At 44.7% G+C, this 18,554-nt stretch overlaps 1 protein-coding gene across 2 annotated transcripts in view; it reads left to right on the top strand.

The window, feature by feature from the left end:
• The first annotated feature begins 6,023 nt into the window (after positions 1-6,023).
• The window catches only part of KDM4B (lysine demethylase 4B), a 64,453-nt gene continuing 51,922 nt past the window's right edge, over positions 6,024-18,554 (top strand). For both annotated transcript variants that reach the window (XM_061466908.1, XM_061466907.1), the window contains exons 1-4: positions 6,024-6,170; positions 8,112-8,287; positions 8,567-8,681; positions 9,782-9,975. In XM_061466908.1, coding sequence (XP_061322892.1) covers positions 6,030-6,170; positions 8,112-8,287; positions 8,567-8,681; positions 9,782-9,975 — 626 coding nt within the window. In that variant the 5' untranslated portion in view covers positions 6,024-6,029. The remainder of the gene's footprint in view (positions 6,171-8,111; positions 8,288-8,566; positions 8,682-9,781; positions 9,976-18,554) is intronic.

The raw sequence follows: 18,554 nt of genomic DNA, 5'->3' as shown, positions 1-18,554 counted from the left end.
GTTTAAGTCCTTTATTCAGGTTTTCAGTTTTTCAAGCGCTGGTTGAAGTAGTTGTTTTGCCCACACTTGTGGGGAAAGCAACTGATGTCCTACCAGTGCTCTGGGACTCTGAGGAGCTCTGGGTACAGGTAAGTGGCAAGGTCAGGATGAATTTCCAGAGTGTTGGAATGTTCTGCAGTGGTTACCAGGGAAGACATGGTGGTAGATGCTCAATAACTTGGAACATTCCATGGCTGTTACCAGGGAGGACACAGTGGTGGATACCCAGTAACCTGTTAGAACGTTCCGTGGCTGTTACCAGGGAGGACACGGTGGTGGATACCCAGTAACCTGTTAGAACGTTCCGTGGCTGTTACCAGGGAGGACACGGTGGTGGATGCCCAGTAACCTGTTACAACGTTCCGTGGCTGTTACCAGGGAGGACCCAGTGGTGGATGCCCAGTAACCTGTTAGAACGTTCCGTGGCTGTTACCAGGGAGGACCCAGTGGTGGATGCCCAGTAACGTCTAGGAACATTCTGTGGTTGTTACCGGGAAGCCATGGTGGGAGCTGCATGGAAGCTGGCTGGCTCCTCAGTGACACTGAAGTAAGGCACATCGCTTTGGCTTGGTTGGAACCATGGCCAGGTAATGAGGAGATCTTCATGTGCTGCCCAGCCTGCCCTAGGCTGAGGAATCTTAGCATGAGTCGGACCTCTTCTTTCCTAGTTATCATTGAAAGGGCAGGGGAGGGTTAGATGTGTTTGGACCAACAGACATGAGTTTTCAAGGGGAATTGCCAAGGAAGGGAAGAAGATCGGAGGTTGAACAGTTTGAGCATTGAAACAAGATTTGTTGCCATTGCTCCTCAGTGGTGTTCCACAGTGCTGTCAGGCTTTGTGTGTGCTCTGACACAGAAGGTTGTCAAGAAAACTGGAGGACAAGGGAGGTTTAGAACTTTTGGGTTTGTGATTTAAAAACCTTGCTTAAGATCTGGCTTGTCTCTTTAGCTTTCTAAAGTATTAATCCAGTCCATTGGTTGCCTGATGGCAACTTCTTATCAGGAGCAGAATGCACTCAGAACATTCTTCCCCAAAGAATGAGATGCTGTTTTCAGCATTGAAATTACTAATTTGTTATATATTAATGCTTTTTGTGCTCGGTGATGGAAACGACATCTTCTTTATGTCTTCTATTAGCTGAGCTATTTAGATGTGTCTCATTTAGATCTTCTCGTTGTATCTCCTCTTTTTTCCTCCTCAATATCTGGGACTAAATGCACTTCCTTGCTTTGGTGTGTGTTGTCCTTAGATGGTCTCCTGCGCGGGTGTGTAATTCACTGTCCTTATGTAGTATAATGAGCTGTGTAACTTGATTTTCTTAACTGCTAGCAGTGGTTTTACTGGTGTTACAAGTGCAGTGGTGTTTGTTGTCTGCACTGGTTAGATGACAAGTTTGTGGGTTCAGAGTTCTGTAAAAGGGCAATTTGACTGAAGAAGACCAGTAACTGTCATTCTTCAGGTGTGTACAAACTTCAGATACATAGAAGCCAACAAGTTTGCTTTCTTGTTTGTGGAATAGAGATGATGTAGTTACCAGTTTGCCTCCTAGAAGAGTTTAATCCACTCAGACTTCTCCTCTAACAGTGTCAGATGTTTGAAATTCTCCTTTTTGCATCATGAGGCAGTGGTTTGAGATGGTGGCTTTGTCCTCCTGCTTGAAAAGTCTACAGCTCCATGCTTCTGAAGCACAGCCATGTAACCAGAGTCATCTCCCTGATCATTTTGTACCATGGCACCACGTATCATCATATTTGGCACAGGAGAACAACAAATGGCGATGGTGGGAGCTCAGCAGCTATCCAAGTGGGTACTGCTGTGAGATTTCCTCTTGCTTCAAACTGCGGCCAGTGCTTTGTTTGTTGTGTGAAATTTTGATGGCTGTGCTTCTTCCTCCTTCAGCAGGGTGTGATGCTGGTGCCAGCATGTCCCCACCACCAGCGCAAGCAGGCCACTGTGTGTATTTGCTGTGCTGAGTTGGCAGCAGGTAGCATGGTGCACTCAGGAGGATATTTCCATGTGTCTTTTCAGCCCCTTCCAACACAAGTGAAATCTTGGGGAATTGCTGTGGGCGCTGTATATCCTCTTACAAGGTTATTTTTGCTGCCTGTACTTTCCATGCAGTGGTTTTGTCTACCAGATTTTGAACATCATCTTTCTTTGGTTTTGCTATAGGAGTGTGTTCCAAAGGGTATTTCCCTTCATCTTTTTGAATTTGCATTGTCTGGCTTCAAGGCCTTTGGGGCAAAAAGGCAGTAGGATTTTTTTTTTTGGGGGGGGGGTTGAGGTTAGAAAGCTGCACCTTTTGGAGACACAGGTCATTACAATGTGGTTCTACCAGCTGCATGCTGTGTAATGTATGTGGCAGTTGGGCATACGTTTCTTGGGTAGTAGTTTACCTTTAGACCTGGTGCTTTCTTTAAAGGGCTCTGAAGGTGCATGTGTTCTGGTTTATCGAGGAAACTGAGAGTCCCAGAGAGCATATAAAGTTTGTTCAGCAAATTTAAAGGTAACTCTAGTGTTACTGTATAAACACGGTGAGTCCTCTGCCATAAATTCTGCTGTGGTTTTACTGTTCAAATCCGGATTGATAACGGAGGTTTTAAAGCAAACCAGCAGGTTGAGTTTGCTCTGCATCTGCAGCCGTGTGCCCTGGGCATAGGTACAGGATTTGGCACATTTGTTTCCACTGATAGTCACTACCTTTAGTCAAGGTTACCCCCGACTCCACAGCAGAGGAGAATGAGTTGGCGTTATCTGCTTTTCCAAGATCAGTAGCAGGGGAGCAGCGGGGAACTACTTGGAAGTTCCTGGAGGAAGGATTCCCAGTCCTATAAGTCCTCTAGCAAGCACGAGTCCTTGATCTCTGCTGGGTTTCTTGGGCTTTTTCTGTGCCCTACAAAGGTTTCAATCAACAGGTGTAGGATTTCAGTCACAAAAGTGTCTTGGTTCACATCAGTGTGAGAGTGAAAAGTCTCATGTAAAAGTCATTGAAATGAAAAGCTCAGCTCTTTGTGTCCATCGAGATCATCCCTCTGGAGACAAGTTTAGTGTTTCTGTACTGTGGTTGCAGTTTAGAAGGTTTTCATAATATTTCAGGTTGTTACTCTCTCTTACAAAGAAACTGAATGTGTCCAGCTGAGAAAAATACCTTCATTCTTCTTGCCAAGAACTAATAGGGAGCTTAGATTCTTTCTGCAAAATCATCCCTTTCAGTATTAACAGTGAAGGGAGAAGATTTGTTCATATCGTCACCATCCACCCTGCTGCACGGCAGAGCTGTGAGGGAAGAATGCTTTCACTGTTCTTGGAAGGGTCTGGTTCTGCTGTGAAATAGTCCTCAGTGCTGCTGGTGAGCTCCTGGTAGCACTGCTTAGTGAGGCTGTCTCCTGGAAATCCCGTAAGGAAGGTTGCTGCCGCAGCCCTGAGCTTGTCCCACTGCCTTGCTTCACCTTTTGTCCCCTCTGATACTGTGAGCTGGGTAGGAGGAAGGAGTAAATCCTGCCACTGTTTATCCAAAATACGTTAGAGCTGTGATGCGCAAAGGGATTCTTTTCTCCCAAAACATCCTCTGTGGCTTCGGTGCCCCATTCCTGGCAGCATTCCTGGAGCAACCTGTTCTAGTGGAAGGTGTTCCTGCCTGTGGCAGGGGGTTGGAACTGGATGAGCTTTAAGGTCCCTTCCAACCCAAACCATTCCATGATTCAGTGAAATGTTATCTGGGGTAGGTGTTAAGATGTTCCTTAGAATAAAGAGATGGGATTAAACATGGAAAAATCTGTTGTTCTTTGCTGTCTGCTTTCCAGAGTCACAGTTTGTACTGGGGCAGGTAGGTGCTTTAACTTATTAAGTTTTGCATGAAATAGTTTTCGATCCCCCTCTTTGTTATAGCAGGTATTTTGACTATTTACTCCCAGTTAATTGAATAAAAATTGGAATTGCTGGAGATGATCTTGAGGAAAAGATGGGATAAATCCTTGCTTTGACTGTTTTACTGGCTTTTTTTCTCTCTGGTTGTGGCTAAAGCTGCAAAGCCTGGGAAGGCATCCCTGGAGCAGATGGTGCTGGCACGGATCCTCCTCAGGGTGGAATTCAAGCTCCTTTCCCCGCGCCAGATCCTCAGGAGCAGCCGTGCTGCTGTGGAGCCTGACTCGGTGCTTCCTGCTCGGGTGAACTCTCGTGGCATTTCCAGACCCTGTTTAAAAATAGCACAACATTCTCAGTGAGACAGTGTTGGAATGAAAGTTTGGGGATGGTTCCTGTGTGGGTCCCACTTCTCCACCAGTCACTTCTCTTTTCCTTTCCACTTGTGGCCATGATCAGCTGTATTTGGTGGCCTTGCCTCTGCAGGGGGTTGGATTAGATGATCTCCACAGCTCCCTTCCTACCCTGATGGCTTTGTGTTTTCCTGGTAAACAATGCTTTTCTTCAGCATTTTGGAGGAAAAACTGTAGCAAATGGATGCCTGGGGCTTATCAGCTCCTGTGGTTTGTCCCGGGGATGGGAGATGCTGTTTCCTCCTCTTGTATTTTCTGCAGAACAAGTAACTTGTTCTTGTGGGTATTTATGAAGCCTGTTTCTTACTGTCAAATGCTGACCCTGAAACAGAGCAAGTCTTTTTCTGCCTGGCAAGGTTGGAGATCCCTTTGGGGCAGGGGCACCCTGGAGATGAGAGCTCGAGGGTCAGATGAGCACGAGAGGCTGTGATTTTCTGCATGGGATTCCTTTAAGTCTGTGCTGGGGAAGGGCTTTGACCTGCAGCCCGTTGCTTTGAGACAGATGTGACAGGAAGGGAATTCTGAAGAATCCTAAAATCTTCTCTTTTCTAAAATATCGAGTCCAAACTGTTCATTTATAATAGTAATAATAATTGGTATTGAGTCTTTCCCACTTAGTGTGAGGTTGGGTTTACTTGTAGGGGGCACGTAGAGTATCTGATGTCTCTCTGGAGACGGGTGAGTTGTGTGCACACTCGCTGATTAAAACACTGATAGACCCATTCCTCTGTTTTGTGTTTCCTAACACAGAGAGCATCTGGAGTGCTTCTTGGCTGGTTTGAAATCAATTTAAACCCAAACGTGCTTTGCTTGTGATTTACAGCTCGTGTTTTGGCGTAGCATGGCTGCACCTTTTATTCCTTACAAGCCCCGTGCTGCCCTCTCGTGATAGCTTGAGCACATTGGATGTGCTGCGGCTGCTCTTCTGACATGGAGAATGTTTTTGTAGTTGTATTTCCACTAAAATGCCGTTAAACCATTTTGTTTTAAGGGTTTACCTTCGAAGTTTCCAGCAGAACTTAGGAAGGTCCATTTAAAAACCGCTCATTTCACCCTGAATTGTGCTGATGGTTTCTTTTTGCCTCTGTGAATTGGGATGTAAATGGAGCAATTTTGCTTTTCACCTGGAGAGATGCTTTGAAATCGTACATCTACGTTTCCTTTAAGAATTGTCTGACCCTTTGTTTTGTCTGTATTCACTACACATACAAAACCCAAATCAGGCTGGGATTCTGTGATACAGAAAAGGATGAAGCATTCTGGCTCTGAGGGGCACTAGTTCCACACTCACACGCTGGGTAGATGATGAAGGTAGTGAGAAGTTTGTTGTAGGTGAGCCCTGTTCTGTTGAGACACAGCTTCATACGTTGAATGGAGGGGACAGTGTTCAGGCTGTGAGCTATATTTAGGCTCTATCTGATCTTGCAGATGATGCTGGTATCAGGAAGCTGCTGATACTTGACCCTTCTTAAGGCCCTGCTAGCAAATAGACTGGGTTTTTTTGGTTAATGCTCATCCTATCCATTTTAGAATAGATATTACTTACAAATACTGTCTTGGGGGAGCAGGGGAGAGAAATGAAAAGTACATCCATGCCTCTGTGACTTTCATTAAAGGAAGTAGAAAGAAACCTGACTTTTTTAACCAGTACTGCCTCTCCTCTTTCTTTCTCTTTCCTTTTCTGCTTCCCCTCCAGGTCCTTCCGTCGCAGGAACATGGGGTCGGAAGTGCCGAGCCCGCAGAACCCTGGATGCAAGATCATGACCTTTCGTCCCACCCTGGAGGAGTTCCGGGACTTTGGGAAGTACATTGCTTACATGGAATCACAAGGAGCTCACCGAGCAGGGCTGGCCAAGGTGAGTTGCCCTAGCTGAGGTAGTGGAAAGCTTCCTGAAGGCTGCCTTCCTGAGGCTCTGCTTTATGTAGGGTGTCTGTGAAGTTATATCCCTCAGAAGCAGTTTCTGCTTTTGTGGAGTCACGCAGAGCTTGTTCTTGAAAATCAGACTTGCAACCTGTGTCTTGGTTTACTGAGAGAGGAAAGAGGAGTTCCAGGCCTTGCCTAAGAGCTAAAGAAGGGTTTATTTGCAGGATGGCTTTTCGTGATCCCTGAATGGAAAACGGCACATTCCCAGCCCCTGCAGCTATGGGTTAAGGGTATTTCTGTGTCCTGCTTCTGTTGCTGAGGACACTTATAGCAGTAGCTGTGGTTCTCAAGGGCTGGACGTGGGAGGTTTTCAGTCCTCTGTGTGTGTGATTCCCTAATAAATGCCTGAAAGCCGTTTTGACCTTCAGGAAGCAGTTCTCCAGCCAGCTCTAAACCATCTCTTTCCTTCCTTCCCATCCACATCTTTGCACTGATGAAACTTTCTGAGAACTCTTCATGTGAAGTTTCTCAATTCCAGTGCTTGACATACAACTGCTTGGAAAAAATCAGGACTAACTGAATAGAAAGAGTATTTTTGTGGCTGAGCCATGTTGCACCATAGGCTGAGGAAGATGAGTTGTTCTGACAAGGTAGTTGTTACAAATGGTATTTAGCAGAGCTTAATAAAGCACAGCAGAGGAATAAAGCTGTTAGGCATGAAATAATTTCATTTTTTCTAACCCATAGGTCAATTACTGTTTATGTTACAGTTCTAAATAGAGCTGGGTATTGATAAAAGCTCTCTGTGAAACGTTTCCTTGTCCACTCAAGTGTACCGGCAATTACATTCCAGGAGCCTGCCAGGGTAGATAATTTTAATGATGGTTGTTGGTAAATTCCAGATGTTGTTAAGAAATTGCTCTACTTGTAGGACTAAATCTGAGCATTTCAAGGTAATTTTTGTCACTGTCTCTTGCAACTGCATTTTGGAGCCTCGTAATGGAAGTCGAGCTCATCGTAGCCTGGGGGAACCATGCCCACAAAATCAATAACTTGTCTCCAGTTCCCGTAACTTTTTTTGGCTGATCCTCCCACCACATTAGATTGCAGACATTGTACTTTGTCACTGCACATGCCTGCTGAATGTCCCAGTGATTGTTCTCTGATCTTGAGCCTAGAATTGTTGGCAGCTCTTCTGTTTGAAATTACAGCTTTTTCTTCCAGATTTGGGACTGCTTTGCAGCAGGGTGGTTGCTTTCTGTGCAGCCTCTAAGCGTGAGGAAAGAGTTCTGGACGTGTTCCCCTTGGTTTTCTTTGGTTCTTCTCTAGCTCTTACCCCTTTTCATTGAAGGATTTGGTCCCTGATCTGTCACCTACAAATACAGAAACATCAATTAATAATGCAACAGGACGTTGGCCTTCCTAGTTAAATAAAACCCCAACTAATCCAAAAGCACTGTCCCCTCAAGAAAACCCTCAGGTAAGTGATTTCTAGATGGAATAGTTTACACTCCTATCAAAGGTTATGGACTTGTAGAGATTCAACATGGTGCTGGAGTCTTCATGCAACTTTGTGGAATAGTAGGTGAGCAAGGAATTCCATCTGGAGGGGGAGCATATGCAGTCCTTCCGGCATGCAGCATGCTTCCTTGGTATAACTCTACCTCTTTCTATCCTCACTGCCTGTTTTGTGCAGCTCTTCTGCTAGCAGGCAGGCTGGCAGCCCTCTGTGTCAGCCAGTCCTGTGTCTCAGCAGATGCAGAACAGTTGGCTTGTCATCTGTGCTGGTTATTTGAGCTGCTGCTGTTACCTGATAACCTGCAGCAGTGGGATGAAATCCCGTCCACTCCCACAGCTTTTTCCTCAGGAGAACTGTGTGTGCCTGTTGTGAACATCAAGTAATTTTGTTGTTTGTTTCCCCCCCCAATTCCAGGTGATTCCTCCCAAGGAATGGAAGCCTCGGAAAACCTATGATGACATAGATGACATGATTATCCCAGCTCCTATTCAGCAGGTTGTTACTGGGCAGTCGGGGTTGTTCACCCAGTATAATATACAGAAGAAACCGATGACTGTGGGAGAGTACCGGCGTCTGGCTAACAGCGAGAAGTATGTTGGTGTCAAATGATGGGGAGGAGTTGTGTGGAAAGCCTTTCTTTCTAGAAACAAGCTGAAAAGCAAATGCAGCCTTGTTGAAGAGGAAGCATTTGGGGGGAAACTGCTTTCTCTTGGAAGTTTACATCCAGAATCTCAAATAAGTTTGTAACTTGGTGGCTTTTGGTGTAGCTTGAATCTGCCTGAAAGGAATGACTTTTCAGTCATTTATCTGTCTGTGATGAGCGTCCCTCAGGGGTTCTTGCATCCTTATCTTTTCCATGTCCTTACCAGGTACTGTACTCCACGCCATCAAGATTTTGAAGACTTGGAACGCAAATACTGGAAGAATCTTACATTTGTCTCACCAATCTATGGGGCTGATATCAGCGGCTCACTGTATGATGCCGTAAGTAGAATGTTCCTCATTTATTTTAAAAACGGACACTGACTTCCTTATTGCTTTTCTCTCCTCTAGGAACAGTAATTCAGAATTTAGAAACCTTAAAAAAGCAGGTATCTTTATTTTTCCGCCATTACCAAGGGGTGACTAAACTTCCCACCTTGATCCCGATCTTTATCATACTAGGCTTTTTTTCCCCTTTGTTTTTAAAAGGAATAAAATGTGTCAGGGGAGGTGACAGAACCAGACACAAATGCAGGCTTTAGGAGAAGCAGCTTTTGCAATGGATTGAACATACATTGTGATTCCTTAAGTTCCTGTAAGCAGATATTAAAGAATGGAATTACCAGTCACACCTAAAGAATGCTCCCTGTTGGTGCAAGCAGTGAGGTGTGAGTGTCATGGAAGACATTCTCCTTCTGCATCAGCTCACTTTGCATCTTGCTTTCACCTGCTTCCTTTCTTCAGCCCTTTCCTCCCTGTCCCTCTTCAGGTTAATTTAGACAGCGTGAAGACTGAGCAGCTTGAGTTTCACTGTCTTGCAGTTACTCCAGCCAGCAGGACGAAGCTGGGATTGCTCACATACTTGAGTGCATATTAAGCACACTGGGGAAAAGGGGTGTGAAGGTGACTCTTAGTTTCCTTTTGGGTTGTATTACTCTTCAAGCAATCTCAAGGTTAAAGATTTTGCAGAGGCTTCTGCCGCTTTGGTCATATTGAAGTCTAGTGTTTCTCATCAGCTGATAAGTGTTCATCAAATGAAGAACATCTGGATGGAATATGGCATTGAGAGAAGTGTCTTTTACCTCTACTTGTGTTTATTAGTAGAATGGTTACTTAATGGTAGGATATCACATAGTACAAGTGCCTCTTCAGAGAGTGAGAAGCCAGCAGTCATCCCTTTGCCACAAAGCGCTGGTAGCACATCCTTTTCCTGGTTATTGCTGAGCATTAAAAGTAGGCTTTCTGGAAGCAGATGGGATTAAATTAGCGTAGATGACATCAGGATATCCCCATTTTAAGGCACTGAAAGGAAGCTGTGGCTATTAGTCAGTTATAGCAAGTTCAGATGTGTTCCAGTACAAAACATTTCTTTTGAATTACAGGATGTGGAAGAATGGAATATTGGCAATCTGAACACCCTCTTAGATATGGTGGAACATGAGTGTGGCATTATCATAGAAGGTGTAAACACTCCCTACCTCTACTTTGGGATGTGGAAGACAACATTTGCTTGGCATACCGAGGACATGGATCTCTACAGCATCAACTACTTGCATTTTGGGGAGCCAAAATCCTGGTAAGTGACAGAGTACTAAGCAGATGGTGATTATGTACCTTTACTCTCTACTTTGAGACCGCTGCAGTATCTCTTTTTCCAAGTCCACCTATTTCCATCAATCTGATCTCTCCCCATTTTTTTTTTCTCCTTTCCTATTCCACAATTGAAAAGAATTTTACTTCCTTTCATGCTAACTTGCTCAGAGGCCTGATTCCCATCTTTCTAGAAAGGAGCAGAATTAGGGAGACTTGTTGACTTCACAGGTAAAGCAAGATTTCAACAGCTTGGGGAGTTTTGCAAAGTAATGCACAGGAGAGCCCTTCCACTAATGTGGGAGAGCAAATGGTGATGGGAATATGGGGATGTTTCAGGTGCACTTTAATAGTGAAAGTCTGTTCTGCATGGAGCTGTAGGCAGGAAACATCTGTTACTTTAAAACTTCCAGGATTTGAATGTGCTTACAACTCCCACGGACAAGGTGAGTCAAAGGGTTACTTTTTCAAGGTCAATTCGTAGAACACTGGGAAGCATTTTTCGTCTCTCTGATGCATAGACTGGTTTGAAAGGAATTTTCACCAAAAAAATCAATAGATAAGGGTGAAATGAAGAACCTGAGGAATCTGGGGTAAGTTACCAAGAGCTGGTGGTGTTCTTTCTCAAGCCTCCTACTTAAAAGCATAACCACAGAGACTTAGCAACCCAGAAGAGCTTTGCTGAAGATCTTGATGTGACTAATAAATATTGACATTTACGTGCAAATTGGAGTTTAAATGTCACTGGGAAGCTGCTGTCACTGTGCCCTGGCAGAGGCAGACAAGATCCTTCCATGTCCCTGCAGTATGAGTCTCTAGTGACACCAAGTATCTCCAGGCTCTTAGTGCCTGTGGGCATATAAGAGCTACTGACAGCAAAGAGACTGTAATGAATGGATGTAGTGTTCTTTTACAGTCTAGAAAAGGAGGGGCTGAATCTGTCTATTCAGCTCTAGTCTTCATGTGAACTTTAACAATCTTTCCAGCATGTCAGAAAATCTTTCCCTAGTAGATCTGAATCTTAGTCTCCCTCTTTCAAGCAGATGCACAAGAATTTTGCAGAATCTCTTATGATACATCTGTTAAACGACCTTGATCATCTCTGGAGTAGGAACAGAATGTGCCACTCTTTAGGTACTCTCAGTTTTTCCCTTCATTTTCAGCAGTGGTTCATTGAAACCCGGTTTTATTCAGTCCCCATCTCCAGTAGATGGTGCCACCAGCACACAAGAAGCACTTCCTCTCCTTTGCCCTGGTGACCACCAGCAGTGCCAGTGTCATCTTTGATGTGGTGGTTTCAGAACACAGGGGTTGGCTGCTTTAAGAGTTGTATGAAGAACTGACCTGAGGTTTTTAGGAGGGTCGTGCCATTGTGGCTGTGTCCAGCTGCTCTTTTCATACCTGCCTCTTAATCAGCCCTGCCTCATCTGTCTTCTGCTTGCTTTTTGTTCTGAACTCAGAATAGGGGATTATGGCTTTAAAAAGTAGCAATTAAGAACAGATCAGCTTGAAAAGAGAAGCTGATCCCAGCATGAAAGTAATGGCCGTTCCACAAACTCGCACTGTGAGCAGAAGTTGGAGAACAGGTAATTCATGCATACTTCATTTTGGATTTATACCTCACCTAAACTGGTTTTCTTCTTGCATGCATCTTAGGAACTTCATGCTCTTGTTTGGTATATGTGGATATCCGCATACTGTGCGTATCATAAAGATGATACTCAAAACTCAGTGCGTGAAACTGTTCCCTCACCTTTACTAAACAGTGTTGTTTCCTTAAGTTTGCTGTTGTTTCCATGGGAAGTATGGCTTGCATAGTAAAGAAAGAAACCAAAGAGGACTTCAGTCACTGCTGTTTAGAATAGAGATCATAAAATCATCTTGTAAAGTTGCTCGGGTGTTGGTGGTTAAAACTCAAAGCAGGAACATGCTCTGCACCTGCTTGGGTTTGGGTTTACTATGCTATTCGGTAAGTACTTTTCCCCCAGGGAGGGTTTTTATCCAGCCATTCTGTGTTTGTGTAGTCCTTTTATAGTAACTAGCTCTATAAACCTTACGCAGTTGGGGGAAGATGGGGATTTTGAGGACAGATCATGTTTTGGGCAAAACATTTTCCCTTTCAATGGAGTGTTCTTATTATACAGATGACAGTGTATAACACAAAACGGAATATATTGTGACAGGATGCTGCTGCTGGTTTGGCAAGCCTCTCTGCTGTTCCCTTAAGCATAAGGCAAGAGTATGCCACTTGCCCAAGTCATTTCTTCCATGTTCTTCACTATGACAGCTTCTGTTAATGAGTTCTTAAGCTCTTCTGTGGCTTCTGAGGAGTAAAGCTGAATACCCCTTAGAGCAGATCTGGAACTTTCCTGGTACCCGGGCAATCGCCTGTCTTCTGGTTGTGGTTGCAGTCATTGCAGAGCACAGCTGGGGGAGCTCTTGGACTTCAGTGATGAAATTCCAGTGGTGCAGCCTGGCTTTACCCAAGGATGGCTGAAATGGTCTGGCTTTCTGGCACCATCTCTGTGGAAATTTCCCAGCTTTCTTCATCCTTTTTATAGTCTCTTTGACTCTAACAGTGATCATCTGAGAAGCACCTCAGGGGATAGCAGGAGTGTGGAGAGTTACAAAGCCTACCACTTTGGGCTGAGCTCTAAAATAGGAGGCAGAGTTATTGTTTGGCTGTCAGAGATATTTATGTAGTGAAACCAAGGACTCTGTAGTATTCTGCTTAAAATTGTCTGCTAAAAACCATAACTCCTCTTCATGTCTCTCATAAGTTATCTGAGGCTACTTTAACCCAGGCTGTGCATCCCAAGCCTTGCTTTGCAGGTAGTGTGTAGGAGTGATGAGAAGTCACCAGCTCTGCTTTCTTGTGAAGGAAGGTGAGAAGGGAATCTGGCCAATGGAGGTTGCTGAGTGGGTTCTGCAAGAGTTTCCTGTTCAATTGCTGTGGAAGAGGTGCAGTACCTTCTTGGGGAGGTCTGCAGGATGTGTTTGGACCATGAGAAGCCACCTCAGTGGACAAAGATAAGCTGAGAAAGGAATCTGTCTCATGAGTCAGGGAGGATAGTTACTGACATAGGATTTCATATGGGTCTTTCATTTCTGTCTTTGAAATTCTGGGTTACAGCTCTTACACAGCATGTGCTTTGGGGACTGGGATTACCAATGAAACAAATATCTGAAGATGGCTTCTTTGTACAGCTTAAAGAGCATTTGCTTGGTCATACAGCTCCTTGATTAATGTGTTGCTGTCACTGCAGAGAAGTCCTGCTGCCAACACTTTCTTGTACTGTTTCTTTCCATAAGCAGAGTAGAGCAAGCTGCAGCAGTGTGAGCTGTCTGCACAGAGCTGTGTCACTGGGGGATGCAGGTTAAAAGCAGTGTTCAGCACTAAGTGAGGTACTTGAGCAGTAAAGGATCATCCAGTGATGAGGCAGAGGAAAGGGAGTGATGTAAGTCTCATTAAATGATTTCTCTGTGCCTGCAGATTGCACTCCATTTATTTCTGAAGTTCTTCCTTGTACTAAGAAGAATGAGCACTGTTACATATCTTTCTTTAGCCACAATGATTGCTGCTGCACAGATACCCACACTACCCCTTCCGGGTCACACTTGCCTTGCATCGAAGATGCACAGCTTTTCTGATGTGCTGTTGCTCACACGTATGCAGCTGGTCCATGTTGTAGCCACACTGCTGTTGGTATGAACTGGCAAATCAGCCTGACAGGCTGGAGAGGTCACGCAGGAGGTGTGGGCACTTTGCATCAGAGCTGTTGTGTAACTCGGTGTTGGGCTGCTCAGGCAGGGAGCTGCCAGCTTGAGGCTCCTGCTTGCTTGTTTCCCAAATGACAAAAGAATGCCCCTCTCCCATTAGTAGTTTAATTACAACCTTTTCACAGTCTTTGTTTTTTCCAAACTTTGAATGTATTTCATTTTGCAGCCCTGTATTAAACCTCTTGTGGTAGGAGCTTTTACTGTATCAATTATACATATTATGTATAATTACCTTATACGTTCGTATGCCGAGAGCTAAAATAGAGCATATTGTCAAACGATGCTAAGAGAAGATTTTTATAATGACAGAAGCAACAAAACTGAATGCCAAGCCTCATACTTCATGGTTATTATGGCATTTTATTGAGGAGCGTGTGTGTCTCAGCCCTTGCAGTTTCAGAAGTGTATTTTTAAACCCTGCAATACCCCACCGTTGCTTTGTTTCATCTCTACCAACATGTGCAATAGCCACCTGAGGGGCTTCCTGTGGGAGAGAAGTGCTGAAGGAAATGTTAAATCTCACTAATGGGAATGTGATGGATGTTCTTTGGAGGTGGAAAGTCTCTATCTTGTTTTGTCAACACCGTAACACCTGTCTGGGTAAGAAGGTATTTTGTGGCTGATCTTGCTGTATAGCAACAATATTTAATGTACCTTCTGTAAGTACTAATGGGCTCTCACACTGTATTGGTTCAGAAGCTGCAGGTGTGAAACCAGAGTGACACTGGGGACAGTAATTGATTTTTATGAAATGTCCCTGTTTCCTTATCATGATGGATGTTTAATCCCCTTTAATTAAAGCAGGGAGCCAGCTTTAGCTTTTAAGTTATATGGTCTTCTCTCCAAAACATTCCCTTGCTGAAAGTGGATCATGCCTAATCTGTTTGCCTTTGCTATCACAAAGTGTGCTCTATGCCAGAACGGCAGTTTATGTGGAATTAAGGACAAATTACCAAAGGCATTTTAAAATGATGTGATTAGCTGAAAGCAGTGGTCAGAGCTACAGTTACCTGTTAAGAAAGCACTTCTGGACTTCTGTAGTGAAAGCCTTAAGACTGCTTATTTGAAAGTCCCCAGTGTTACTGGAAGGCTTTGTTGGCTGAAGTACTATGGAATTCCTGCCTACTTTCCTTCAGGAGTAGGGCGAGTCTGTCTGTAGGAATCAAGGGACACGAGTCCTTGGGAGGACTTGCTTGTCACATCTACAGTTAATAAACTCGTAGTATCTGTTATTGATGGAGATTAGGGAAATCTCCCATTTTCTACCAGTGTTAGGATGGGGAGATTGGAAGGAAGATGTGATTGTTCCCCTGGGAGAAGGTTGTAAAAGGAGCCCTCTTTATTCTTGGCTACAAGCATACACCAAAGCAGCAGCAGATCTGAAGTGCTGAGGGTCTTGCTGCTGATTTCAGTTGTCATTGTTGTCTTAGGGAACATTGCAGCTGTCTCAGAACTCTTGTCCTCTCTTCCCCCCAGGATAGAAAATATTAATCCCTGGAAAACTACCTTGGAGAAAGAACATGACCTAGTACTATCCCAGAGCGTAACTCTTCCAGCTTGTCTTCCTTATCCCCATTTCCCCAGCATGGTATTCCGAACCATCCCTCTGCTTTGACACACTCTACATACGTTGCAGTTTTCTGGGAGCTGGATGTCCTCTCATTTAAAGCAGATGGGCTTAATGGTTGATTCTGAATTGTATGGCAGCAGCGGGGAAGGACACTTGGCCTTTGCATCATTTGCTGCCTTTTATTCTATTGCCTCAGGGGGCCAATGCACAGGGTGCTTGAATTGATCAGATGTGACTCTAAGTGTTGATTATTGGGATCTCTCCCTTGCACCCTGGAGATCCTGTGAGTTCCTTAAAGTGAGGTTAGCTGGAATCACAGAGCTGTTTTGCCCTTGAGGGGGCTGAGGTCTCTGAATTAGTTACACTGACTTTTTGTTTTGCTCCATATGGGTAATTCCCTCCCTCCTCCCTCCCCCCCCCTCCCCCCCAAGTTTTACTTTTGATATTTCTTGGCATTAAGGAATTCAAAAGAAGATTTTTGCAGCCTTTGCTCCCTCAGTGCCCAAGGTCTGCATCAGCCTTCTGTGTGAAATGTGTGAGTGAGGTTGTTTTGCTCTTAAATGAGTGCACACATTTGCTGTTTGTGTGTTCCACTCTGACAGTAGAGATTTATAGGCTTGTTGGGGTGGAGTGGGGGAGAAAGGAGGGGCACAGGAAGGCCATTGGGCTATGATGGGCTCCTTGCAGCTCACAAATTTCCTTCCTGCCTCTGCTATCCCATGTAATCTGTTTTACAGTCCTGCAGCTTTGGATGGGGAAAGAGGAGAATTTATGGTGATGGTTGATTTATAGATTAACTGCAACACCATTTGCTCTCGGGCAGCTTTGGCAAAACAAACCCCTTTTCTGATGATAAAGGGAGAGAGGAAGGCACAGTGATACCCATTAAAGGAAATAAAATGAAAGGGAGAGAGAAAGCATGGCTGGGCAGAACAGCTTTTCACTCTCCTACCCCTTCCAAAACTGTTATAGGTGAAAGCTGCTTTGGAACAGGCTTTCTGCATTGAGAATCCACGTGCATGTTGATCTGCTCAGAGGTTCATGAAAGGAGTGATATATCGAGATGCAGAGTTGTATCCCCCTGTAATACCCTGCTAAATGGGAGCGGTGCAGCAGTGAGTTATTAATACAGCCTTTCGGCTTCATACACCGCAGTCATTAGTTAATCAATACAAACCACTCTACTGCTAATACTCAGGCGAGGCTGCCCTCGGGTCTGAGCTGGGCTGTACCTCCTGGAGGTGGTGCTGTGGGTGAAGGATGATGGAAATCTGGTGGGGAAGGGAACAGTGCTCGGTGCCAGGCTGCTCTCAATCCCAGGGGTCAGCACATTGTACAGAGGCTGAAGGAGCTCTGACCTGTGTTGTGTGGATTATCTTCCCCATCAGGTGCTTGTGATTGGAACAGTGGAGGTTTTTCTTTTTAATAGATTGTTGTTGTGTTTTATTATGCTGTTGTAGACAGATTATGGAAAGGTATTTTTTTGCGATGCAGAGGAGGCACAGTGTTCTGGGGGGGTAGGACTCGTGTTGTCTGTCTCCCTTCAACCTCATCAAACACTGAGAGGAAATGCCAGGAAGATCAAGCCAAAGTCTTGGACTGATGGGGACTGAGGAGGGACTGTGACTCTAAGAAAAGAGATGAAATTTGCTCAGCAGCCAGCTGGATGCTCATACCCATTTGGTCTCCCTCCTCCTTTCACTCAGCTCTGTGCTGTGTATGTGCTTCCTCCTCCAGAGTCCTCTTTCTGTTTCTGGTCCGAATCCACCCCATGCAAGGGGCATGGTATTAATCCATACTTCAGTGCCATTTTTGTTTCAGTCATGCATTTTATGTCCATCTTGATGGGCCTGTTTAGTTAGTTTGCTGAAATGCTAAACTCTTGGAGGCTGGGGTTCACCTGTGACTTGTGGTACCTAACTCAGCGAAGTGGAGATCCTTCTGATCTGTGCTTTGTAGCTCTCCATAATGATCTTGGAAGGTGGTAACGCTGCTGTGTGATCACATCCTCCTTTGCACAGCAGTGTCTTCAAATGGGCTCCTACTCCACTGACAGTGTTTAAGGCATGCACTGCTGTTTCCGCCAGCACTAATAATTCATCACAGCTCAGTGGTCCCAGGCTGGATTGTGAGAAGCACGTCTTTGATCCAAGAAGGCTCTTGCTGCAACTCATTCGTGTGTTTTGAAAGTGTCTGCTCAAAGCTCAGGCCTGATTTGAAATGAAGATCTGTGGAAGTCTGACAGGATCACAGATTGGTTTTAATAACTGAGGCTTTTGAACGGTGTACTCTGCCACTGAGACAAGATGGGAGGGAGATGGGCTTCCATGCTTCATATAACTCTTTCAGCCTGATCTGACTTGGGCCCTGGGGGAGAATGAGCTTGCAGATTCTGCCTTGGCATGGCGCTGAAAGCAGGGGCTGGAAGCACCAGAAGGAAGCACCAGTGGTGCTGCAGAGCTTTGTCTTTATTCACATTTTGTCAACGCTTTGGCAGAAATCAGCAGGGATTTTTTTTTTCTTTACTCAGCACAGAAAATTGACATTGGGTGATGCCAAGTGCAGTGCAAGTGGAGTTTAAAATAACAGAAGCCTATAGGAATGACAGTACTTAAATAGCACTCTGCATCCTGCATCCTCTGAGTGCCACGCAGTTGTTAACTAGTTAATGTTCTGAGGTTTCCATCCACTTCATTTCTCACTAACCAATCAACATGACAAAGGGGATCAAGTAGAAGAAATAAAGGAAACTTTACACACTGTGCCACTGATCTTCATCATGTCTTAGCTGAAACAGTTCTAGCTTTGATGCTAACAAGAACATAGGCCCTAGCTTCAGAGTAGTAGCTGTAGTTTGAAACAGTGCAGCTGGGTGGGTGAGGAGCATTAACCCTTTGGAATTTGTTTTTCCTCAAGAAAAGAAGAGTGTCAGTGCATTGTCATGGCAGTGGCATTGTACCGCCAGTGTAAGGGGGTGCCTAATCCAAAATACCTTTCCTTGCTAGCAAGCAGATTCCTTTTGTTCTCCTGTAAGCAATTATCCGTAAGTTTTTCCAAAAGCAGCGAGCAGGAGCGTGGCTGTGCCTCTGCACTGTGAAGGAGGCCAGTTGGTACAAGGCAGGAACATCTGTGATCTCCCCTGGTTACCTTCTTTCCCCTTGTTGCTTGAGTTGCAGTGAGGTAATATAAGGTCTTTGAAGCCTGATCTTCACTTG

The sequence above is a fragment of the Pezoporus flaviventris genome, unplaced genomic scaffold (genome assembly GCF_033815535.1).
Source record: "Pezoporus flaviventris isolate CSIRO_AGI_PZ_B2104156 unplaced genomic scaffold, CSIRO_AGI_Pfla_v1 ptg000043l, whole genome shotgun sequence".
Lineage (NCBI taxonomy): Eukaryota > Metazoa > Chordata > Aves > Psittaciformes > Psittacidae > Pezoporus > Pezoporus flaviventris.
The sequence above is the reverse complement of the archived record's forward strand: the minus strand, read 5'-3'. Positions and strand labels throughout refer to the sequence as shown.